The following is a 20,490-nucleotide window of genomic DNA, read 5'->3' on the forward strand; positions in this document are numbered from 1 at the left end:
GCGGATGAACAGCTAGCTGATACCCTGTCCCAATATAGGGCTGATGTAACAGCGTTACAAGAGATGCGTTGGACAAGGACTGGTTTCCTGGAGAAGAGCCACTACACCATATATTATAGTGGCCATCCAGTAAACCATGTGCTCGGAGTAGGTTTCTTAGTTAGCCAAAAAATGAAACCTGCTGTTATCGGCTTGCGCTTGCGAGGCAAGTTTAGAAATATAAGCCTCATTAACGTTCACGCCCCTACAGAGGAGACTGCAGAGTCAGAGAAGGATACCTTCTACGAGGCAGTAGAACGAACCCTCGAAGCCTGTCCCAGATATGATATCAAAATCATACTTGGGGATTTTAGCAGCCAAGTAGGGAAGGAGTCCATATTCACTTTCAACCAAATTGACCACGCGTTGATCGAACGTTGCCACCTCTCAGCCTTGATGAATGTCAGAACATGTAAGGAGGCCAATATAGACTCGGATCACTATTTCGTTGGCATGGTGTCCTGAGCTCGAATAACAACAACACCCAGAATCCCCTCTGACAATCAGGTGTGAGCTAACACTGAAGCCGTCCACAACACAACCCTCTGCGAAACTTATAAGACGGAAATGGATGCCGCAATAACCGCAGTCAACAGAGGACGTGGAGATAAAGCATCAAAAAATGATCTTCACAACCACCTTATCATTGATACGGCCACAAAGACACTTGGCCCCAGTCGTAAAAGGAGTCGGAACGGCTGGTTTGACGATGAATGTAAGCTAGCAACGGAACGGAAGAATGCCGCATACCGAGTAATGTTGCATTCTCAAAGAAGGCAGGCACGCGCAGAGACCTACCAAGAACTCCATCGAGCGGGGAAGCGACTTCACAGACGGAAAAAGGAAGCCTGGGAGAACCAACAAGTCTGTGAACTCGGAAATTACAGAGAGTAACCGCACCAGGCGCGGAAGTTTTACCAACAAGTCAGCAGGATGAAGCCTTATACACCTCGATGCTCATCCTGCCGAGACAAAGAGGGAAATCTGATTTCCGACAGAATTGGCATATTAGAGCGATGGGTTGAGTACTTTGATGAGCTATTGAACAACCAGAACGTCGGCGAGTTGGAGGTTCCGCCAACTGAAGACGACGGACAAATACTGCTACCACCAAGTTTAGGAGAAACAGTCCATGCAATTCATCGGCTAAAAAATCATAAGTCGCCAGGAGCAGTTGGAATTACAGCCGAATTGGTTAAATATGGAGGCGACCAGTTACACGAAGTGGTTCATCAACTTGTGCTCAAGGTATGGGACAGCGAATCAATGTCCTGACGATTGGCAACGAGGCATTATCTGCCTCATACATAAAAAGGGAGATATCACGCAATGCAGCAATTATAGAGGTATTACGTTGCTGAGTACTATCTATAAGATATTTTCCGCTATCTTGCTAGGCCGGATAGTCCCATACGCGCAGAACATCATTGGCCCATACCAAAGAGGTTTCACTCCAGGCAAATCAGCAACAGATCAGATTTTCTCTCTGCGGCAAGCGATGGAAAAACTGTTAGAATATGGACACCAGTTGCACCATCTATTCATCGACTTTAAGGGCGCCTATGATAGCATAGCCAGGGTAAAACTGTACACGGCCATGAGAGAATTCGACGAAATTGATAATACTGACTAGGCTGACCCCGACCAATGTACGAGGCTAGATAAAAGCAGCAGGATCACTCTCAAGACCATTCGACATCAACAACGGTCTATGACAAGAGGATGCGCTATGCTGACCATATCGACATCATGGGAAGAGCCACCCGAAACGTACAAACTGCCTTCATCCAGATCGTGCAGGCAGCAATTGGCGCGAGATCTTGGGCTGCACACCAATGAAGGCAGGACAAAATATATGGTGGCAACGTCAGCACCGAAAACCAACCAACCAACAACATCACAACCGATAACAGCTACGATGATGAAATCCGCGCACGGTTGTTGTCAGCCAACTGAGCCTATTTCAGCTTGCAAAAACTGTTCCGCGCGAAACGTCTCACCATAGGGTCAAAGCTCTTACTGTACAAGACAATGATCTTGCCAGTCCTCATGTATTCCTCGGAAACTTGGGCTCTTAGCAAGAAAAATTGCGAACTCTTGGCCGCGTTCGAGGGAAGAATCCTCCGAAGAATTTTTGACCCCCTACATGAGGATGGACGATTCCGTAACCTACACAATGACGAAATCTATGAGCGATATCATGACCGTGCGGTTGTGGATAAAATCCGGCTCAATAGGTTACGGTAGGCGGGTCACTTAATCCGTATGAATGAGGATGATCCCACCCGGAAAATCTATAAGGGCAGTATCTATGGTAGAAAAAAAAGACGAGGCAGACCCTGCCTAAGATGGAGTGATGGCGTAGGCCAGGACGCCAGACAACTTTTAGGGATATCGAATTGGTGGACCTCGGCCCAAAACCGGGATGTCTGGAGTTCCTTATCAAGGCAGGCCTAGACCGGATACCGGTTGTTGCACCGTTGATGATGATGATGATGAAAACATGGAGCACTCTTTGTCTGATTATGCGTTTGACCCACTATATCAGCAAATAACTCATGCAGACATTTGAGTATGCGAAAATGCGAAAGGGAATTAACAGCTTGTTTCGCGCGAAAAATAAAAAACCCTATGAGCATAAATTTCGGGGGAGAATTAAATTAGAATACCGGAAAATGAATTTTAAAAAGAATGGGCAAAAAACATGTATTACGCATGTGCCGAGGTGGCGGCGAATTATATTTATATCCGGAACATTTTACATTTCTCAATCAGCACAGTAATCATCTGGTCGTTACGATAACGAAAATTCCTAATTAGCATAATACAAACGGCAAAAATGTTTACTTGCAATTAATGGTGCATTCAATCTGCAGTTTCCTACAAAAATCTTCAAACTAATGCATACGTAAATTTTCGTCCGTACAAACCAAATTAGTACATTCCTCATTAAATACATTAGAACAAAATTAGCCTTTTTGAATGCTACCACCATTTGAATTACTCTTCAAAACCTAAAAGTACAGAAAATCACCCTGTAGTCTGTATTTTATTCTCGTCAGCCATTTTTATCAGAAGGAAACGCCTCAACAGTCTCCTCCCATTTATTGATCGGTAGCGCGTATCCTTTGTATGTTGGTATAAATTTCAATCGCAAATAAGGATATGGTATAGTCGGAGTTGTTTTCATATATCGGAAGGTTACTGTGAAATTCTGCGGTTAGCTGTGATTATCCTGAAGGAATAATGTCCAGAAATCAACTTCCAGATTCTTCCTCTTCACCACCATTGAGGTTTGTCTATAGTGTGTCTATACAAGATTGAAAGTGCTGATATAAAAAAAAAGTGATAATTGTGAATATAATGTGCTTTATGTGCATATAATAAAATTATCTTAATTATGTTTCAATATTGTCATTACAGTTACAATAATAACCACTTGGGTGATAAAAAATTAAAAAACTTTAAATATTGTCGTAGATGAGGATAGTATTGTAAAAATATATACAAAGTTCTAAAGTTATTTCGTGATACTTATGTAACTCTTACTAAAAAAAATGCAGTTCAAATGTTTCGCAAAGAAAGTAATTTTCGGAAATGACCTGTGAATTACTCTCAACTTATCTTTTGAGGATTCAAAGGAAATTATACTATAACACAAACTAAACAAAAATAATACAAAGTAAAATAGATGACGCGATATGAAGTGAAAAGTTCTGCCGATTCGATTACAAGTCTAGCTCATTCCATCCACTCAATACTAAAAAAAACTAACAAATAAATCATTCATTCTTTCAATTTTGGAATTTCTGTAGGACTTCAACCATTTTTATATTTTCCTCAAATCAGGCTTTTATTTATTAGTTTTATATAATTTTTCTATAATGTTAGTTTTATATATAATAATGTAATATATATATAATGATTAGTTTTACATATATATATATACTTCCCGCTATAAGATTCAGTTGTATTAAGTTTCCTTTTGCATGCCTGCCTCCGGAATATTTTGTATCTCTGACTAGGCCGCAGCAAATCTATTTTTTGTGATGGATGTGCCTGTTTTTCCTTTGAGTGTTTATTTCCCCTCCCTGTTTTGTAGGCTAGGCACAATCTTTCTAAGGTGACTATAGGGAATTTGGCCAACTGGTTGAAGATTGGAGTAGTGTTTTCAATTGTCGCATTGTCAGTGAATTTCGAAGTTCCGGGCTATTATCTATAACCAGGTATAACACCGCATATGATGGCATTAAGCCTATGTTCTTTACAACAAGGAAAGGTTTCAAAATGCATTCTTTAACTAGACATTTTATAATACCATACCCTATCGAAGTCAATAAAAGCTAAAGGGAAAATATATCATCAAATGAATCAGTAAGATGCTTTAATGACCGTTATTAATAATTACACTAAATAGTACAAATTTATTTACAATTTGAGGGAGTATTGGGGGTTTTCTCAATTTAAAAGGAATTGTCTGAAAAGTATAGATCTAAATATGGGTTACCAATTGTTGCTATGATTGTATGTCCCCTTTTCATTGGGGATTATGGGGCATGCACACAGTCTCTTTTTGGAATTGTTAATTTTTCCTATGAATAAAGCTCACATTATCATAATATTTATTGCTGTGATAAGTCCTCTTCCCTAAAGGGATTGAGTGGTCAAGGCTTCAACAACTCAACCATTGCACTGTCAATACCATGATCGTTTACAATATTAGTAATTTATTTTATAAGAGCGAAAGAAGTATCAGTCCACATTTTAAAACCTTTTCAATTTTAAAACCTTTTCGATTTTGTCTACAATTTTTAATGTAGGACGAATTTTTTCTCGGTTATATACATATATAACCAGAGAAGTACACAGCACTTTTTGGATATATCAATTTGTCAATGTCAAAACAGACGCACTTTGAAAAAAAATTAGAATTTTCGACAAAATTTATTTAATAGAAAAACAAGTCGGGAAACCGGAAGCTTGACGCTTCAGGTATAAAAGGTTTTGTGTTTCCCTATGTGAGGAGCATAACGTAGTTCTCCATTGGCTTATAGCATTGACCCGAGATATTGAAATCGCCCAGTTCTGGGCAGGTTACCGCCATTGCCAGCACTCAGCGATTTAAATATCTGGAGGGGCGGATTACTGCCATTGAAAGAACTGAGCGATTTAAATATCTCGAGTCAATGCTACTAGCCAATGGAGAACTGCGTAATGAAATGTTTCAAGCATTAACGCCACCTGGATGAAGTGACATTCCGCAACTGGTGTTCTTTGGATCGACGTATCAGCGCACGTCAAAAAACTAAAATTTACTGCAATGTCGTCCGCCTGTCGCTCTCTATAGTTTGAGTGTTGACTTTAAAGGACAATGAAAGGCGTCTTGCGGTAATGGGGACGAAGATGTTGCATTGCATTGGTGGCGTGACACGTTTTGATCACGCCTGAAATGAGAATATCCGCGATCGGTATGGGTTTGCACCGATCGTGGAAAAACTGCAAGAGAGGCGTTTTCGATGGTGTGGTCACGTAATTCACGCTAACGAGAATTCACGAGAACCAGTGTTGGTGAGAACATCGAAGTCAATGGTAAGCAACCAAAAAGCCGGCCAAAACAATGGTGGCATGATACACTGGATGGGGATTTGAAGGTCTCGCGATTACATCCTGATCAGGCATTTGATAAAATAAAATGACGAAACCGATCACGACGAGCCGACCCCGCTTGTGAACTGAAAGCTGAAGAAAAAGAAGAAGATGTGAGGAGCGGTGAGCCTGACAGTTCCGTGTCACATAGTTAAAAATTCTATTGGCTTCTATTTTTTAGAGAGTAATTTAAATAAATCATTTGATGGAAAGCCCTGTATTGAAATAGTCAACCTCATACGCTTCTCACTCTGAGTTTAATATTATTAGCAAATGCCAACAATTTAACCAACATCAAATATAAAAAAGGGCTAGGGAGAATTAGATTCTTCTTGAATGGAATTTTAATATTTCACTCAAATTTCAATTATTCTCGTTAATTATGACGTCAGCATCTTATTTGTATGGCTTAGGATCCTGTTAATTAGCACGAAATTGATAAGTTTGAATTGCTATAACTTTCCCAATAATAATTGGATTTTCATGAAACTTGGCATGTGTATGCACGAGGCTGTCCTCTATGTCGGTGAAAATTAGTGCAATTTAGTACATTTAGGATGAACTTAAGGGAAGTTTTTTAGTCAATTTTGAAAAGTTGATAATATACTATTAGTAAATTTTTTGAGCAGATACCGAAATAGGACATCTCTCGAAGATTAGATTACATAAAATCTTAAAAAGTGCTGCAGATAAGTAGATTCTTCATAAATGCGACTTTAATATTCCACGCGAATGTCAATTATTCCGGGTAATTATGACGTCAGCATCTGATTTGCATGGCTTTGGAAGCGGTAAATTCGCGCGAAATTGCTAAGTTTGAACTGCTATAACTTTGGCGTTAATTGCCAGGTTTCTACGAAATTTTGCATGGATATAAAAAATATTGTCCTCTATGCTGGTACAAAATTCGGAAGTCCTAGGATGAATTTAAGGGGGGTTTATCAGTAAATTTCTATAAAGTAGTAATATACTATTAGTAAGTTTATTTGAGCAGATATCGGAATGGGACATATTTTGAGGCCTAGATTTCATCTAGGCGCACCACTCCGATTTTTTCCGGATTTTTAGGTTGGGTAGTTTCCGAAAATGAGTCCTGTCTCACTTCAAGTGCGTACATTTTGACTCATTACTCACGCACTTTACAATTTATGCCAAAACTAATGTCAGTTCCGGAAAGTACAAATCGAAGCCTTTCATTTGATACCCTACACAGCTATATCCGGTGAAAAAAATTTTTGAATCCCCCCTTTGCATGTATGGGAGGCCCCCTTTAAACTCCACCTAAATTTATGCCACTCACTGTATGCGTGGGATTTCATAGTTCCCATCTGTCCACCGAATTTCGTTCTGATCGGTTCAGCCGTTTTGGAGAAAAATGCGTGTGACAGACAGACAGACATTGAATCGATTTTAATAAGGTTTTGTTTTACACAAAACCTTAAAAACTAAGAAGCGCATCGTAAAAATCCTATGTACTTCAATGCAGAATGTTATTATAAATATACAGTTCAAATTTCAAGCCGATTGTCAATATTTGTTCGAGTTATGAGTCCGGCCAACTTGAAAAATGTAATTTCGAGAAAAACGCATCTGAAATTTTCAGTATAAAAGTATTTAGATAGTTTTCCCATCTTAATTCTTTGACTACGTCAATTTTAAGGTCTCAGAGTATTCTTTCACCAAAAAAACAAACAAAAGAAGGATTTTTTGAAATTTCTACAGTGGCCTTAACCCTTAACATTAGTACAATGTGCATAATTGATTCCATGACCAGCAGTCCTTGAAGTCGCTGAAGTTAGTTCCCTTTCTTACCGCAATCTTTTTTCATTCTTTACTCAATATTGAAGCGGTAATGAAATATTCTTTGCACCAACGAATTGAGAAAATTTGAAATGGCAATTTCGTCCCAAAAAAACTGTAGACCAGCGTACTAAAAAGGTATCATAAAATCAAACTATCTAAATAAGGAAACGTAAGGCTATCGATGCATGCTTATATCGCTGCTTTTAGTGAACAAAATGATCATTGCACTGATTAAGGGAATAGAAATTCTTCATAAATATGATATTATTTTGGTCCAACATATTTTACTATGAGATAATTGCCAAGTTTGTCGATGGTCTTATCAAGGGTATTAATAGCAATCAATCTATTTTGATAATAATAATTGCCGCGACAATCCAATTGGATCAGGGTCTTGAAGGGCCTCAGAGCATTTCATTCAAAACCGTAAAGGATTACAGTACCCTGTAGGAGTCAATGTGGTCAGCGCTGCACTGGCCGATGATTATTACCTTGATTTGACTCAGGTACTCATTCACAACTGAGTCGACTAGTATTCGACAGCCACACATACAAATCCTACTGCCACCAGTGGGATTTGAGCCGTGGCTTTCTGCCCAATAGACTTGCGCTCTGACCACCAGCCATCGGGACACCAACAAAAGCAAAACTCAAATGATTTCCATCCCCATCGATGGATAAAATTTTTTGTGCGTCGGGAAAATCTAAATATCAATTTGGTGTTGTTTTTAGTAACATTGACAATGAACATTAGATGAACAGAACCAAAGTTGCCTTGGCTAGTTTGTCTAAAATAGGGTAAGGCAAGTTCCCCAGCGTCAGCATTAAGTAAAGACTAGACTGAAGCTGCAAGTTTCATTAACACTTACTTGCCTTGGGTCAAGGATGAACTCAATTGGTGCACGGACAGATAATATATAAAAATAGTCACATATTGGAGAAGGGAGGCATTTCTATTGCTGATTACATCTTGCAATGCAGTCCACTTCCCTATTAAATGGGTGGCCATGAACCAAAATGGCACAGAAAGTTAAGAAGTAATCCAATCGATCTCCCAGAAAGACGGAGGTCTGAAGCATACTGCTCACTTAGTTTATAGCAAACATAAGAAATACTTATAAATATGGACATTTTTTGTCCAGGAATTACTCCACTAATCTTTTTTTAATTCGACTTTATTCTTTCCAGTCACATCAATTTTCATAACTTTGACGAAGACATAATCAATGAGCTGCCATCTTGCGTATATGCCGGGCAACACATCAACAGCTCTGCAAATAATTTGAGACTAACTCCAAACAATTTGCGACAAATTCAACAACAATATCTGCATCATACAGGTAATATGCATATACTCAATCGCTTAAAAATGTACTGAAAGGAGTCTTTTCTCTTTCCATGAAGATTGCTTAGATTCATCAACACCAAATTTAAGTTTAACTCCAAACGTACCAAACTATGGCGGCCCTTACAAAGTTCAGCGACAGCAAGCGAACATCCGTGAAAGGAAACGCATGCTGAGGTCTGCTCCGAATGGGTATCTATATTTTTATTATATTTCTTCGAATATACATAAATTGACTACGTCATAAGTGATTTAAATTAATATATTTCAATATTTTTTTCGTGCTCCTTAGCAGCATAAATTCTGCTTTCGATGAGCTACGTGTGCACGTACCAACATTTCCTTATGAGAAGCGACTCAGCAAAATTGACACCCTACGACTAGCTATAGCATATATTGCTCTACTAAGGGAGGTTTTGGAAGCCGATTACGATCCACTTACATATGTTGAGAAATGCCTTCGCGGAGAAATTAAAGCAGATCGTGCACATTGGAATACAAGTGGTAAATTGATTTTTCAATTCAGATTTCAAGATGATTACGAAAAATATTTCTTTTTTTTATTAGATTTGACGGCTAGATTATCTTGGATTAATTGGGAAAACTTAGGGGTTCACCCAGGTAGAAGAACATTGCTCACGTCATTAGCGCTGACCTCGGATCCTACTTGCCCCAACTAAAAATATTCAATTAAGTCAGAATGAAATTGTCTTCCTAAGAAATATTATTTATTTATAATTATAATTTAGAGTTATTTATGAACTTCAACTTATATATGGGACAAGAAGCAATAAATATGTATTGATAAAACTCACGAAAGCTCCCACTTTATATGCATTAAGTATGTCAGACCATTCAGTTTAATGTGTTTCTCATGTTCTATACTATGACTATGTTCGCAATATCAGGACTTTTACCAGACTTTTCAATATCGCGCTCCGTACATATATACTATAAAATAATTCTTTCAGGGGGCCTCCAGTGGATTTACAAATATACTATTATCAGGCCCGAAGAGGGGGCTTGAAAGCGTGGATTACTGCCGGGCCCGGTTTCTCGTGGGAGTTCGATGAAAACTAGGGCTCCCATATAATTTTCACCTCGGCCTCCGTATTACGCATAATTTTCACCCTGGGCCGAATTATCTCTCTTCGGTCCCGACTCCTATTAACTTTGTTTGAGATATCATATAAAAAGGTCATTATGACTTATTTAGATTTTTGAATTTTTAACTACCAACATAAAATAATGAATGTCATTTATTTGAGTTCCATTTTCACTAAATTTTGGGTCAATAGGTATAATGTTTCCTAATATCATAAATCGCGTGTGATCGACAAACAGATTAACTTTCATACAGACTGTAAACCAATCCCTCTGACCCTGGGACCCTGGGACGGACAAGATACACAAAATCTTAGAAAAGGTTAACCCTTTATTTAATTGGAAAATAAAATAATTTGAGCCCAAGCCGCTGTTTTCACCTTCATAGGCGATAACGCTGTCCTAGATACCATCAGACGAATTTAGTACTGTGCTATTGATGGGCCTACAGCAGCAAAATTGCACACAGAGGAGCATAAACAATCTTGGCAAATGGGAATTCGATCCCAGGGTAACAAGGTCGAATGGCTGATGTTCAGTCAACTCAACCATCGCACCGTATTTCGTCCTTGATAAGTAAAATTCCTAAGTTTCTATGAATAGAGTTAGAAAGCTATTTCCATTAATTTTGCATTCCCAACTATCGAGGTGTGTGCTAATGCGTTGTCGTGATAAAAAAAGACTTTTTTGTGGGCCAATTGTAGGCGTTTTTTTTGCAGCTCGGTTCTCAAACGGTTCAATAACGATTAATAATATGCACCTCTGATAGTTGTACCCTTTTCCAGATAGTCGATGCGGATGATTCTTTGCGAATTCCAAAAAAACAGTCGCCATAATCTTTCCCGCCGAAGGAGCTGTCTTTGCCTCTTTGGCGCAGATTCCCCATTGATAACCCATTATTCAAGTTGTTCCTTGGTCTCAGGAGTGTGCTGATGGATCCAAGTTTCATCCACAGTGACGAAGCGATACTTAAAGTCCTGCGGATTCTTCTGGAACAATACAATACTTCACACATTTTGTTTTTGGTGAAGTGTGAGCAATCTTGTGGCTAACTTTTTCAGGTCCAAATGTGTACGCAAAATATTATATTATCTGCCCGTTTATTCGAGATATCCACAGCACTAGCAATCATGCACCATATCATAGATTTTATTAATGATTTCTTGAGTAGTAACCTCAACAAGGCATCCAGCGTCCAACGTTCAGCGTCACTCGTACCCATATACCCACTCCGAAAATTTTGAAACCACTTAATAGTTCTAATGGAAGATACAGAGCCACCATAATATTTAACTCTCTTTAGTCTCCTGAGGCGTTCTGCCTTTCATAAAGTAATATTTTATAACCACACGAAATTCTAGTTCGTCCATTTTTTGAAAATCACTCGACTTCCTCGATTCAATCTTGGCATTGGCATTGGCACAAAGAAATAGAACGATCTGACAGAAACTACGTGTGTGCTCTGCACGATATACGGCTAACTGAACTGACTTCGATACGTGACAGTAGTGTCATCTCTCTGACTTTGCACGAACTTTTCAAACGACCCTCGTAATTGCTTGAGGTTCCACAAAATAAGATCAGTTATGGAAAATACTAATTGAGCCCTTTCATTTGACACCATACATGGGCATATCCCCTCACCCCTAAAATCAACAGAAAATGCTGTTACTTGGTATATGTAAAGGAATTTTCAAACCATACTTTCTCCCTAAATTTCGTGACAATACGTTCAGCCGTAAGTGGGGTGCGACAATCTCACACCAACAGGCCCAAATGAATAAAAGGAAGGTCCCCTACCAAAATATTGGCCAATGTTGGTAAAGAAACAGTCTACAGCTAAAGGTATCCAAGCCCAAGTTGGAATACTTCGGAAACGGAACCACCAAGATGCTTAGATAAGACCAGCAAAAGAGGGCATATCCTATGCTAATATTCTGCGCAAGGTTAAAGCAGATCCTCCACTAAAGGAGTTTAACAACAATGTTGCGCCGATTAGACAAACACAAAAAAGAGGACTGCTGTTCGAGCTATCAAAGAAAAATAATGAGCACGACGATCTCCAAAAGAATATCGAGACTTTACTCGGCGGGCAAGCCACCATACGTGTAAGTCGACCATTAGTGTGATAGAGTGCAAAGATCTTGACGAGGCCACCTCAAGTGGAAGAAATTTTCCCAGTGCTGTGAAGAGCCTAAGGTGAGAACAGACAGCGACCCTAACCATGCCTGTAGCATTAGCGATCTGCGGGTAAAGTTTATATTGGACGGGTCATGTGCAGTCTACGCGAGCAAATATCTCTGAAGAAATGCTTAAAATAAGTTTGGACACATGGGGACGGACTCCATTAGCGACCCCGATAAATTGAAGCTGTAAAGTGGAAAATTATTAACGAAAGACTGCGCTAAAAACCCACACTGTCTTCTAAGTATGACAACCATATTACGGTGAGTATCAGGATTGCTTTTAGTAAATAAATGGGTAAATTTAAATCATTGTGAAGCTGCTCATGTCTTGCTTTACTTTTGACTTTCATTTTATATACTTTCTGTCGAACATTCCTATTGTCTGTGAAGAATACAAGAATCTCCATTAAGGCGTTTGGGAAACGGACGTATATGAATATATATACTTTCGTAAGTGACTAACTAGTCAAGCATCTACACTTTCAGGTTAGCGGCCACCAAGCGATATACATATATTATCCAGACAGAAAATCATAACCTAAAGAAATCAGGAACACATTGGTCACAAAATCACGACGTAGATAAGGCGTGGCAGTTTTCCTAACAAATATATCCAATATGTGAGGATTGCACGCCGAAACGTGTATGCTCTCAAAAAAGCAACCCCAAATGCTAGAGAAACACTGAAATAGCGAAATACCGTACGGAATATTCGCAGGCCAAAGAATGAAGTCAACACCAAAGAAACACACCAGGGTATGAACGTCCTAGGAAGGCACTGAAAGTGGCAATCACCAAGTATATTCGCACAAGTGTTCACAGCTTGCAGCATCCTAACTGCTTTCTTAAAAGAATGGCCGAGGCTTTTGTGCAAATAATCTTTAACCGGGTATATCTAATAATCGTAGTTATTTATTATATCAAGAACTTGTTCCATTTCCCGAAATGAAACCATATCATCAAAGCGCTCATCGCGGCACAAAAGCCTTAATATATACTGAATATAATCATCGACTACTTCGGACAATGAAAGTTACTCCACGATTCGAACGAAGGGTCAAAGACGTACAATATACGGGAGATGTTCAGCAGAAGTTCGTTCCTGGTCCTCTGCTATGGAATATAATGTATGATGGCGTTCTATGGGTCCCAGTACCTAAACAAGCTGTTGTTGTCGCAGATAATATCCCACAATCTCGTTGAAGTTGAGATCTACATCAGCAGACTATCTGGAGATGTTGGCTTGAAAACTACGAACTGCTAGTTTTTACAAGCGGCGGGAACAGAAAATTGTACGAAATTGCATCGGTGCACATGTTTTTCGCTCTCAATCATCACTAAAATGCCTGGGAGTAACTTTTGACTCGAATCTGAACAATGATGCGTCCCAATATTTATGGCCCGAAACACAGTCCTCCATTACTTTTATCGCGAGTAGCTCTGATGCCAACCGATCATATAGATTAATAATCAGGGCCTTGAAGTGTGTTAGAGCACTTCATTCAAGACCGTAACGGTACACTACAGTAGACTGTAGGAGACAATGTGGTCAGCATTGCGCTTGCCCGAGATTATTACCCTGATTTGACTCAGGTACTCATTCACAGCTGAGTCGACTGGTATCCGACGTCAAATCACGATACAAATCCCTCTGCCACCAGCGAGATTTGAACCGCAACCTTCCGTACGACAGCCTTGTGCTCTAACCACTCAGCTATCCGGACATATAGATTTGTCTTTGAAAAGACATACACTGTCGTAAACACCGAAAGAGAAGAATGGTCGACAAATGGCCTTTTCAGATTACAGACTTAATAATCTTCACCGACGGGTCAGTCATGGAGGGCGGATCGGGCGCAGGGGTGTTCTCGGGGAATCCGATTTTTGAACTGACCCGACTCCTCGGAAAAATGACGACCATATTCCAGGCGAAGATATATGCAATTTCATTGGCAGCAGAAGAATGTCTGCGACAGAAATGGAGGGGACGCACCATTCGAATCTGTTCCGTCAGTCGGACGGCATTATCAGCAATAAACAGTAACGACATATCAAGCCAGTTGGAGTGGAATTGCCACCAGGTGCTGCTGAAACTTGGCGGACTGAACGAAACATTCCTCATGTGGGTGCCGGGGCACTCCAACATCGCCAGTACTGAGGAGGCTGACAGACTGGCTCGCCGGGGGTCTGGATCCACAATGGTGGGGCTAGAACCAGCACTTGGAATCCGACCACCTACTGTCAAGCCTACTCTGAAGGGTGAAATTGCAAGGATTCACGCAATCGAGTGGAGAAATTTGGACTCTTGCGGCAAGCGAAAATCCTTATGAAAGAGCCTAGGACCACTAGAGCGGCATTTTTGTTGTCGCTTAAGAAGTGGTACATGAAAACCCTAGTAGGGCTTTTGAGGGGACACTGCTCCTTAAACTACCATATGGAATAGATTGGGGTAGTGGTTTCGGTTATGTGCAGCCAATGTAAGGAGGAGGAGGAAACGGCCCTGCACTTTTTATGCATCTGCCCAGCCTCCTCAGATCTCAGACGAAGACACCTTGAAAAGGTTTTCTTCAATGAAGAATCTGCACACTCTCTGCCTCTGGAGAATGTTCTCAGATTCGCTAAAGCCTGCGAACGCGGGAAGTCATTGAATAGACGATTACGGGGATAGTATAATGGGTCTAAAATGGCCTAAGTGTCCAGAGCTGTGGCTCCCCTCAGTAAACTAAATTAACTAACTTTATCGCGAGTCGTCAGCTGTCCTCTTATACAGTGTAAGTATCAGCAATAAATAGTTAAGAAAATGGCAGGCAGCTTGAAATTGCATATCGGCTCCAATGCTCCTTCCGGCATGCTTTCCTCATCGTAAGACACCATATGAGGCAAAATGCATAATTTCGGGGATGATTCCGGTACATATTTTAAATAATGAGGCGAGCCGCTTACGCAGAAGAAACGAGTCTAAGAAAACATAGTGATTTAGGCCAATTATCTCGGCCGTGTGGCAAACAGCATGGAACCAGACAAAGTATGGTAGGTGGACACACAGGCTTATCCCGAATATGGGTATGTAGATAATGCAAAACCACAGTGCGACGAGTTATATATATATATATATATCAAAAAGCCCATGGACCCTCTTCCCGCCCAACCGGACCGAGGGGCGACCAACCTAAGGATGGGCTGAAGGCAACATCCAAAGGCCCACATCACAGCGATGATGCGTTTTAACGCAAAGTGTGTGCGACCATGCGAAAATGTATTGCTACATCCCGATTGTCGCAAACACTTCAGCCAATGACGCGGAGGTCCTACACTACAGAGACATGGATCTTATATTGAAGACAGTGCGGATCAAGACTGAAACCCATTAGGTCAGATTGTTACCGGACAGGACTCTTCGGACTATAGCACAGGTTGCAAGGATAACTGCTTTTTGCATCTCCATGTATAGTCCAGCCCAAAGATCGAGCGTTTTCAGCGCTTTATGTAAGTTCTGCGGGACTAATCCCGTCGCTGAAATTATTACTGGGACTACTTGGATCTTTTGTAGTCTCCAAGTCTGCTTCATATCGTCTGCCAAGGGGCCGTAGTTCCGGATTTTTTCGTGCTGTTTTTCAACAGTGTTCCGGTCCAACGGTACGGCTACATCGATTATAAAGCACGCTCGTTCTTCCTTCAGAAGCAGAACTAGATCGGGTCTGTTATGATTAACACTGTGGTCGGTGGCAATAGTGTGGTCCCACAGTAGTTTGACCCGATCATTTTCCAAGATTCTCTGCGGAGTATACTTATAGTAAGGATGGTAGGTTGCCACTAAGTTATACTTCAACGCAAGGTTTTGATGGAGAATCTTGCAGACGGAGTTATGACGATTGGTGTACTCGGTACCGCTCAACATCCTGCACGCAGATGTTATGTGCTGGATGGTCTCCTCTTCACAGTTGCATAACCTACAACTGGAGTTGGTGATTGAGGAGTCGTGAAGAATGTACCGTTTATAATTTTTTGTTGGGAGCGGAGCATCCTGAATTGAAGTTAGGAATGCTTCGTTCTCATAGAAAAGTACACCATTTGTCAACCATTTGTTGGAGGCTTCGATGTCAATGCCTGACAACAACAAATTTTTTATATGACCTCCGTGAATGGGTTTCTCTTTCCACATGTCGATCTTCTGTTGGACTGAAGTAACATTCGACATGGGATCCCATTCTCTGCTTCTCAAGTTCAAAGGAGATAATTTATTATCTGCCATGACGGTAGCCTGATGTATTTGGCTAGAGGATTGTTTCTCATAGAAAAACTCACGAAGAGAATGCACTTGATTGTAGTGCATCGTTTTTAAATCAAGTACCCCCCTTCCTCCCTGATGACGTGGGATAGTGATCCTCAATTTTTCGGCAGCTCTATTGTGCATGTTGTTGTTTGCAAGAACTACCCTTACCCGTCTATTGACAGATTCTAAATCAGTATTACTCCACTGTATCACACCGAAAGTGTATAAAGTGTATAGAAGGACGGGAATGGCGAAGGTGTTGATTGCCATGATTTTATTTTTCCCGTACAGCTCAGTTTTAAGGACAAGATCCAGACGCCGCTCAAATTCCCCCAGCAACTTAGATTTCATAATTGCCACAGCAGGTGTTGTTGCTTGCAATATGCCGAGGTATTTGTAGACGTCGTCCGAATCCATGCCCTCAATTCCGATGTTATTTTGGCTGTATCCTTCGTTGCCGGTGTGTTTTCCCCGAACAATTGTTTTTATGCGACATTTCTCCAAACCCAACTGCATGCCGATATCCCTGCTGAACTGGATGGTGATGTCCAGCAAGGAGCGAAGTTGGTTCTCGTCTTTGGCATACAATTTGATGTCGTCAATGTACATCAAATGGCTTAATGTACATTTCGACAATATGCCATGCTTGACTTGGAACCCGTATTTGCTTTCATGCAAAAGATGGGATAGCGGATTCAAAGCCAAACAAAACCACAGTGGGCTTAGAGAGTCGCCTTGGAAAATGCCACGCCTGATTGGTATCTCTCCTGATGTTTGCGAAGATACCGATAGCTTCGTGCTCCAATTCTTCATTACTGTTCTCAGTAGAAGAACGACATTCGGGTTGATTTTATACAAGCGTATATATATATATATATATATACCTGGCGTACCAGGTTTACCCTCACCTGAGTTGCAAACACAGAGCTGCATGCGACCAGGCGCGTGTCATGGGTTGCGGATAATGACATGACCCACCGGGTCAGCTACGAATATCGCAAGTTAATCTTGTAAATAAGTACCCGCGGACAAGCAGAACGTTTCCCTTTGTGTTCGTCCTCCCTTACCGATTCTTCCCGATCAGGGGGAGTAAACCTCCTTAACAAATCCGTAATCCGTGGTGAAGGGATCGACGCGCCTATCGGATGAATTGCAGTGACGTTACACTGTATTTCAGCGGCTCCCCTCCAAATACCTTCCCTACCTTTGGAGGTAACCATGGGGCATTGCAACATTGGGGCTCTGTTGCAGGGTTGACTGCTTCCCCAATACTCGTGGGAATAAAATTGGGGAAAATAATTTAAATTCTCTTAATGGGACCCCGGGGACACGAAGACAGTACCCAACACGGTTAAGGGTCGTTCAACAACATCAGAGCGGCTCTTCGCCCTTGGATGTTTTGGCGGTTATGCCGTCAACCACCAGGGACGGGAGACCTAGGCGTCGTATGATTTGGACGAACCAACTCAACGAATTTATCGTCCGCGCCTATTACCGTGTCACGGATTTGGAACGGAATCCATCAGGGTACAGACATCGACTACATGACGCGTTCATAACCCGATTTCCGGAGCTAAGTCATGTTCCGGAACAGAACGTCGTCAACCAGTACCGAGTGATCGTGAATAACAACCGAGTTGCCTTACCAACTAGGCAACAAATCTTCCAAGAGGTTTCACTTGAGCTCGGGCTGGAGTCATCAAATTACCGGACTAGTCAAAGGAGTAACACAAGTACTCCACCTGTAAGGCACTCCATGAATCCAGTAGTCAGGAGAAGCTTAGTAACTGGGTATGTCGACCCAATTTATAATGAGGCTTTGACCGCATTCCAGGTCGCATTCACACAGTATGCTGAGATTCTCCCAGACGCTAGGCCAGGGATCCCAAAACTGAAGTTTACTTCGGCAACTACTAACATCATTGCTGCCGTTGACAGAATTTTGGCTGATCGTTTGGCTAGCGAGATTACTGCTACAGAGGTTCACAGCCTGATCTATGTTGCAGCTGCCACGGTTATTCGTCTCCATAACCAATATCTTAGTGCGAATAACAGAGGTATGCGCAGATGGACTTTACCGTTCTGGGTGTTTCGACTCAACAAAAGAGTCGAAAAGTTGAGAAAGGAGATTGGTCGTGTGACGCAAGCACTCCTTGGAAATCCATCACCAAGAGTGCACAGATGCGTTGCGAACATCATTGGAAACTACCATCTGTCCAATGATATGCCAATCGAAGAAATCCTTGAGGTGCTGAAGCAGAAACTTGCGGTATGCTCCAATCGCATCCGTGGGTATCAGAAAAGCTTTCAGCGAAGGACAGACAACACCTTGTTCTTCCAGAACCAACGAGGATTCTACAAAAATCTCATCAACTCAGGTAGGGAAAGTAACCTCAATCTGGATCAGGCAAAAGACTTCTGGAGAAGTGTTTGGAGCGAATCCAGTCGTTGCAATTTAGAAGCAGCGTGGCTCCCACACCTTATGCATTCATGCGAGGCCCTCCCCGAAATGACCATGCCTGACGTAACTGAAGTCGACGTTAAAGCAGTCCTTGACAAGGCAGGTAACTGGAAGGCGCCAGGAGTTGACAAGATTCACAACTTCTGGCTGAAGCGGTTCAAGAGCACTCACAGGATATTGGCAAATCAATTTAATCAGATGATTGCCGATCCTGATTTAGTTCCACCATTTTTCACCAAGGGGATAACTTTCCTCATCCCCAAGGAACAGGGTGTCTCTTGCCCTTCAAAATGTCGACCAATTACTTGTCTTCCTACCATCTACAAGCTTCACTTCAGTTCTGTGCGCGAACATCTCAAAACATCTTGATGTTCATAAATTGATAGCTGAGGAGCAAAAAGGATGCGCAAAAGGCTTCCGAGGCTGCAAAGAACAGCTTATAATCGATACGGTAGCTGTAAAGCAGGCTGTCCACCAAAAACGAAACATCTCGACAGCCTACATCGATTATAAATCAGCCTTTGACTCCATATCACATTCGTGGTTACTACAAGTGTTACGCTTGTATAAAATTAACCCGAATGTCGTTCTTCTACTGAGAACAGCAATGAAGAATTGGAGCACGAAGCTATCGGTATCTTCGCAAACATCAGGAGAGATACCAATCAGGCGTGGCATTTTCCAAGGCGACTCTCTAAGCCCACTGTGGTTTTGTTTGGCTTTGAATCCGCTATCCCATCTTTTGCATGAAAGCAAATACGGGTTCCAAGTCAAGCATGGCATATTGTCGAAATGTACATTAAGCCATTTGATGTACATTGACGACATCAAATTGTATGCCAAAGACGAGAACCAACTTCGCTCGTTGCTGGACATCACCATCCAGTTCAGTAGGGATATCGGCATGCAGTTGGGTTTGGAGAAATGTCGCATAAAAACAATTGTTCGGGGAAAACACACCGACAACGAAGGATACAGCCAAAATAACATCCGAATTGAGGGCATGGATTCGGACGACGTCTACAAATACCTCGGCATATTGCAAGCAACAACACCTGCTGTGGCAATTATGAAATATAAGTTGCTGGGGGAATTTGAGCGGCGTCTGGATCTTGTCCTTAAAACTGAGCTGTACGGGAAAAATAAAATCATGGCAATCAACACCTTTGCCATTCCCGTCCTTCTATACACTTTCGGTGTGATACAGTGGAGTAATACTGATTTAGAATCTGTCAATAGACGGGTAAGGGTAGTTCTTGCAAACAACAACATGCACAATAGAGCTGCCGAAAAATTGAGGATCACTATCCCACGTCATCAGGGAGGAAGGGGGGTATTTGATTTAAAAACGATGCACTACAATCAAGTGCATTCTCTTCGTGAGTTTTTCTATGAGAAACAATCCTCTAGCCAAATACATCAGGCTACCGTCATGGCAGATAATAAATTATCTCCTTTGAACTTGAGAAGCAGAGAATGGGATCCCATGTAGAATGTTACTTCAGTCCAACAGAAGATCGACATGTGGAAAGAGAAACCCATTCACGGAGGTCATATAAAAAATTTGTTGTTGTCAGGCATTGACATCGAAGTCTCCAACAAATGGTTGACAAATGGTGTACTTTTCTATGAG

General features: G+C 41.3%; 1 protein-coding gene across 4 annotated transcripts; it reads left to right on the forward strand.

Moving 5' to 3' along the window:
* Positions 1–3,189: 3,189 nt before the first annotated feature.
* On the forward strand, positions 3,190–9,639 carry LOC119659667 (achaete-scute homolog 1a). Of its 4 annotated transcripts, none has more exons than XM_038067890.1 (5): positions 3,190–3,332; positions 8,677–8,828; positions 8,893–9,010; positions 9,126–9,337; positions 9,401–9,639. In XM_038067890.1, the coding sequence occupies exons 1-5, from the start codon at positions 3,286–3,288 to the stop codon at positions 9,511–9,513; spliced, it is 642 nt and encodes a 213-aa protein (XP_037923818.1). In that variant the 5' UTR covers positions 3,190–3,285; the 3' UTR covers positions 9,514–9,639. The 4 variants fall into 4 exon arrangements, with proteins under 4 accessions (XP_037923818.1, XP_037923819.1, XP_037923817.1 ...); XM_038067891.1 differs by having other exon boundaries at positions 9,129–9,337; XM_038067889.1 differs by having other exon boundaries at positions 8,893–9,025; positions 9,129–9,337; positions 9,401–9,638.
* Positions 9,640–20,490: the final 10,851 nt, after the last annotated feature.

This window comes from Hermetia illucens, chromosome 6 (assembly GCF_905115235.1).
Source record: "Hermetia illucens chromosome 6, iHerIll2.2.curated.20191125, whole genome shotgun sequence".
Classification (NCBI taxonomy): Eukaryota; Metazoa; Arthropoda; class Insecta; order Diptera; family Stratiomyidae; genus Hermetia; species Hermetia illucens.

Bases quoted from the DNA above. Each gene is read 5' to 3' on its own strand.
- LOC119659667 (XM_038067888.1), top strand. From the start codon at position 3,286: ATGTCCAGAAATCAACTTCCAGATTCTTCCTCTTCACCACCATTGAG. The intron at 8,829-8,892 runs GTAATATGCATA...CTTTCCATGAAG, and splicing joins ACAATATCTGCATCATACAG to ATTGCTTAGATTCATCAACA. The intron at 9,026-9,125 runs GTATCTATATTT...CGTGCTCCTTAG, and splicing joins CTGAGGTCTGCTCCGAATGG to CAGCATAAATTCTGCTTTCG.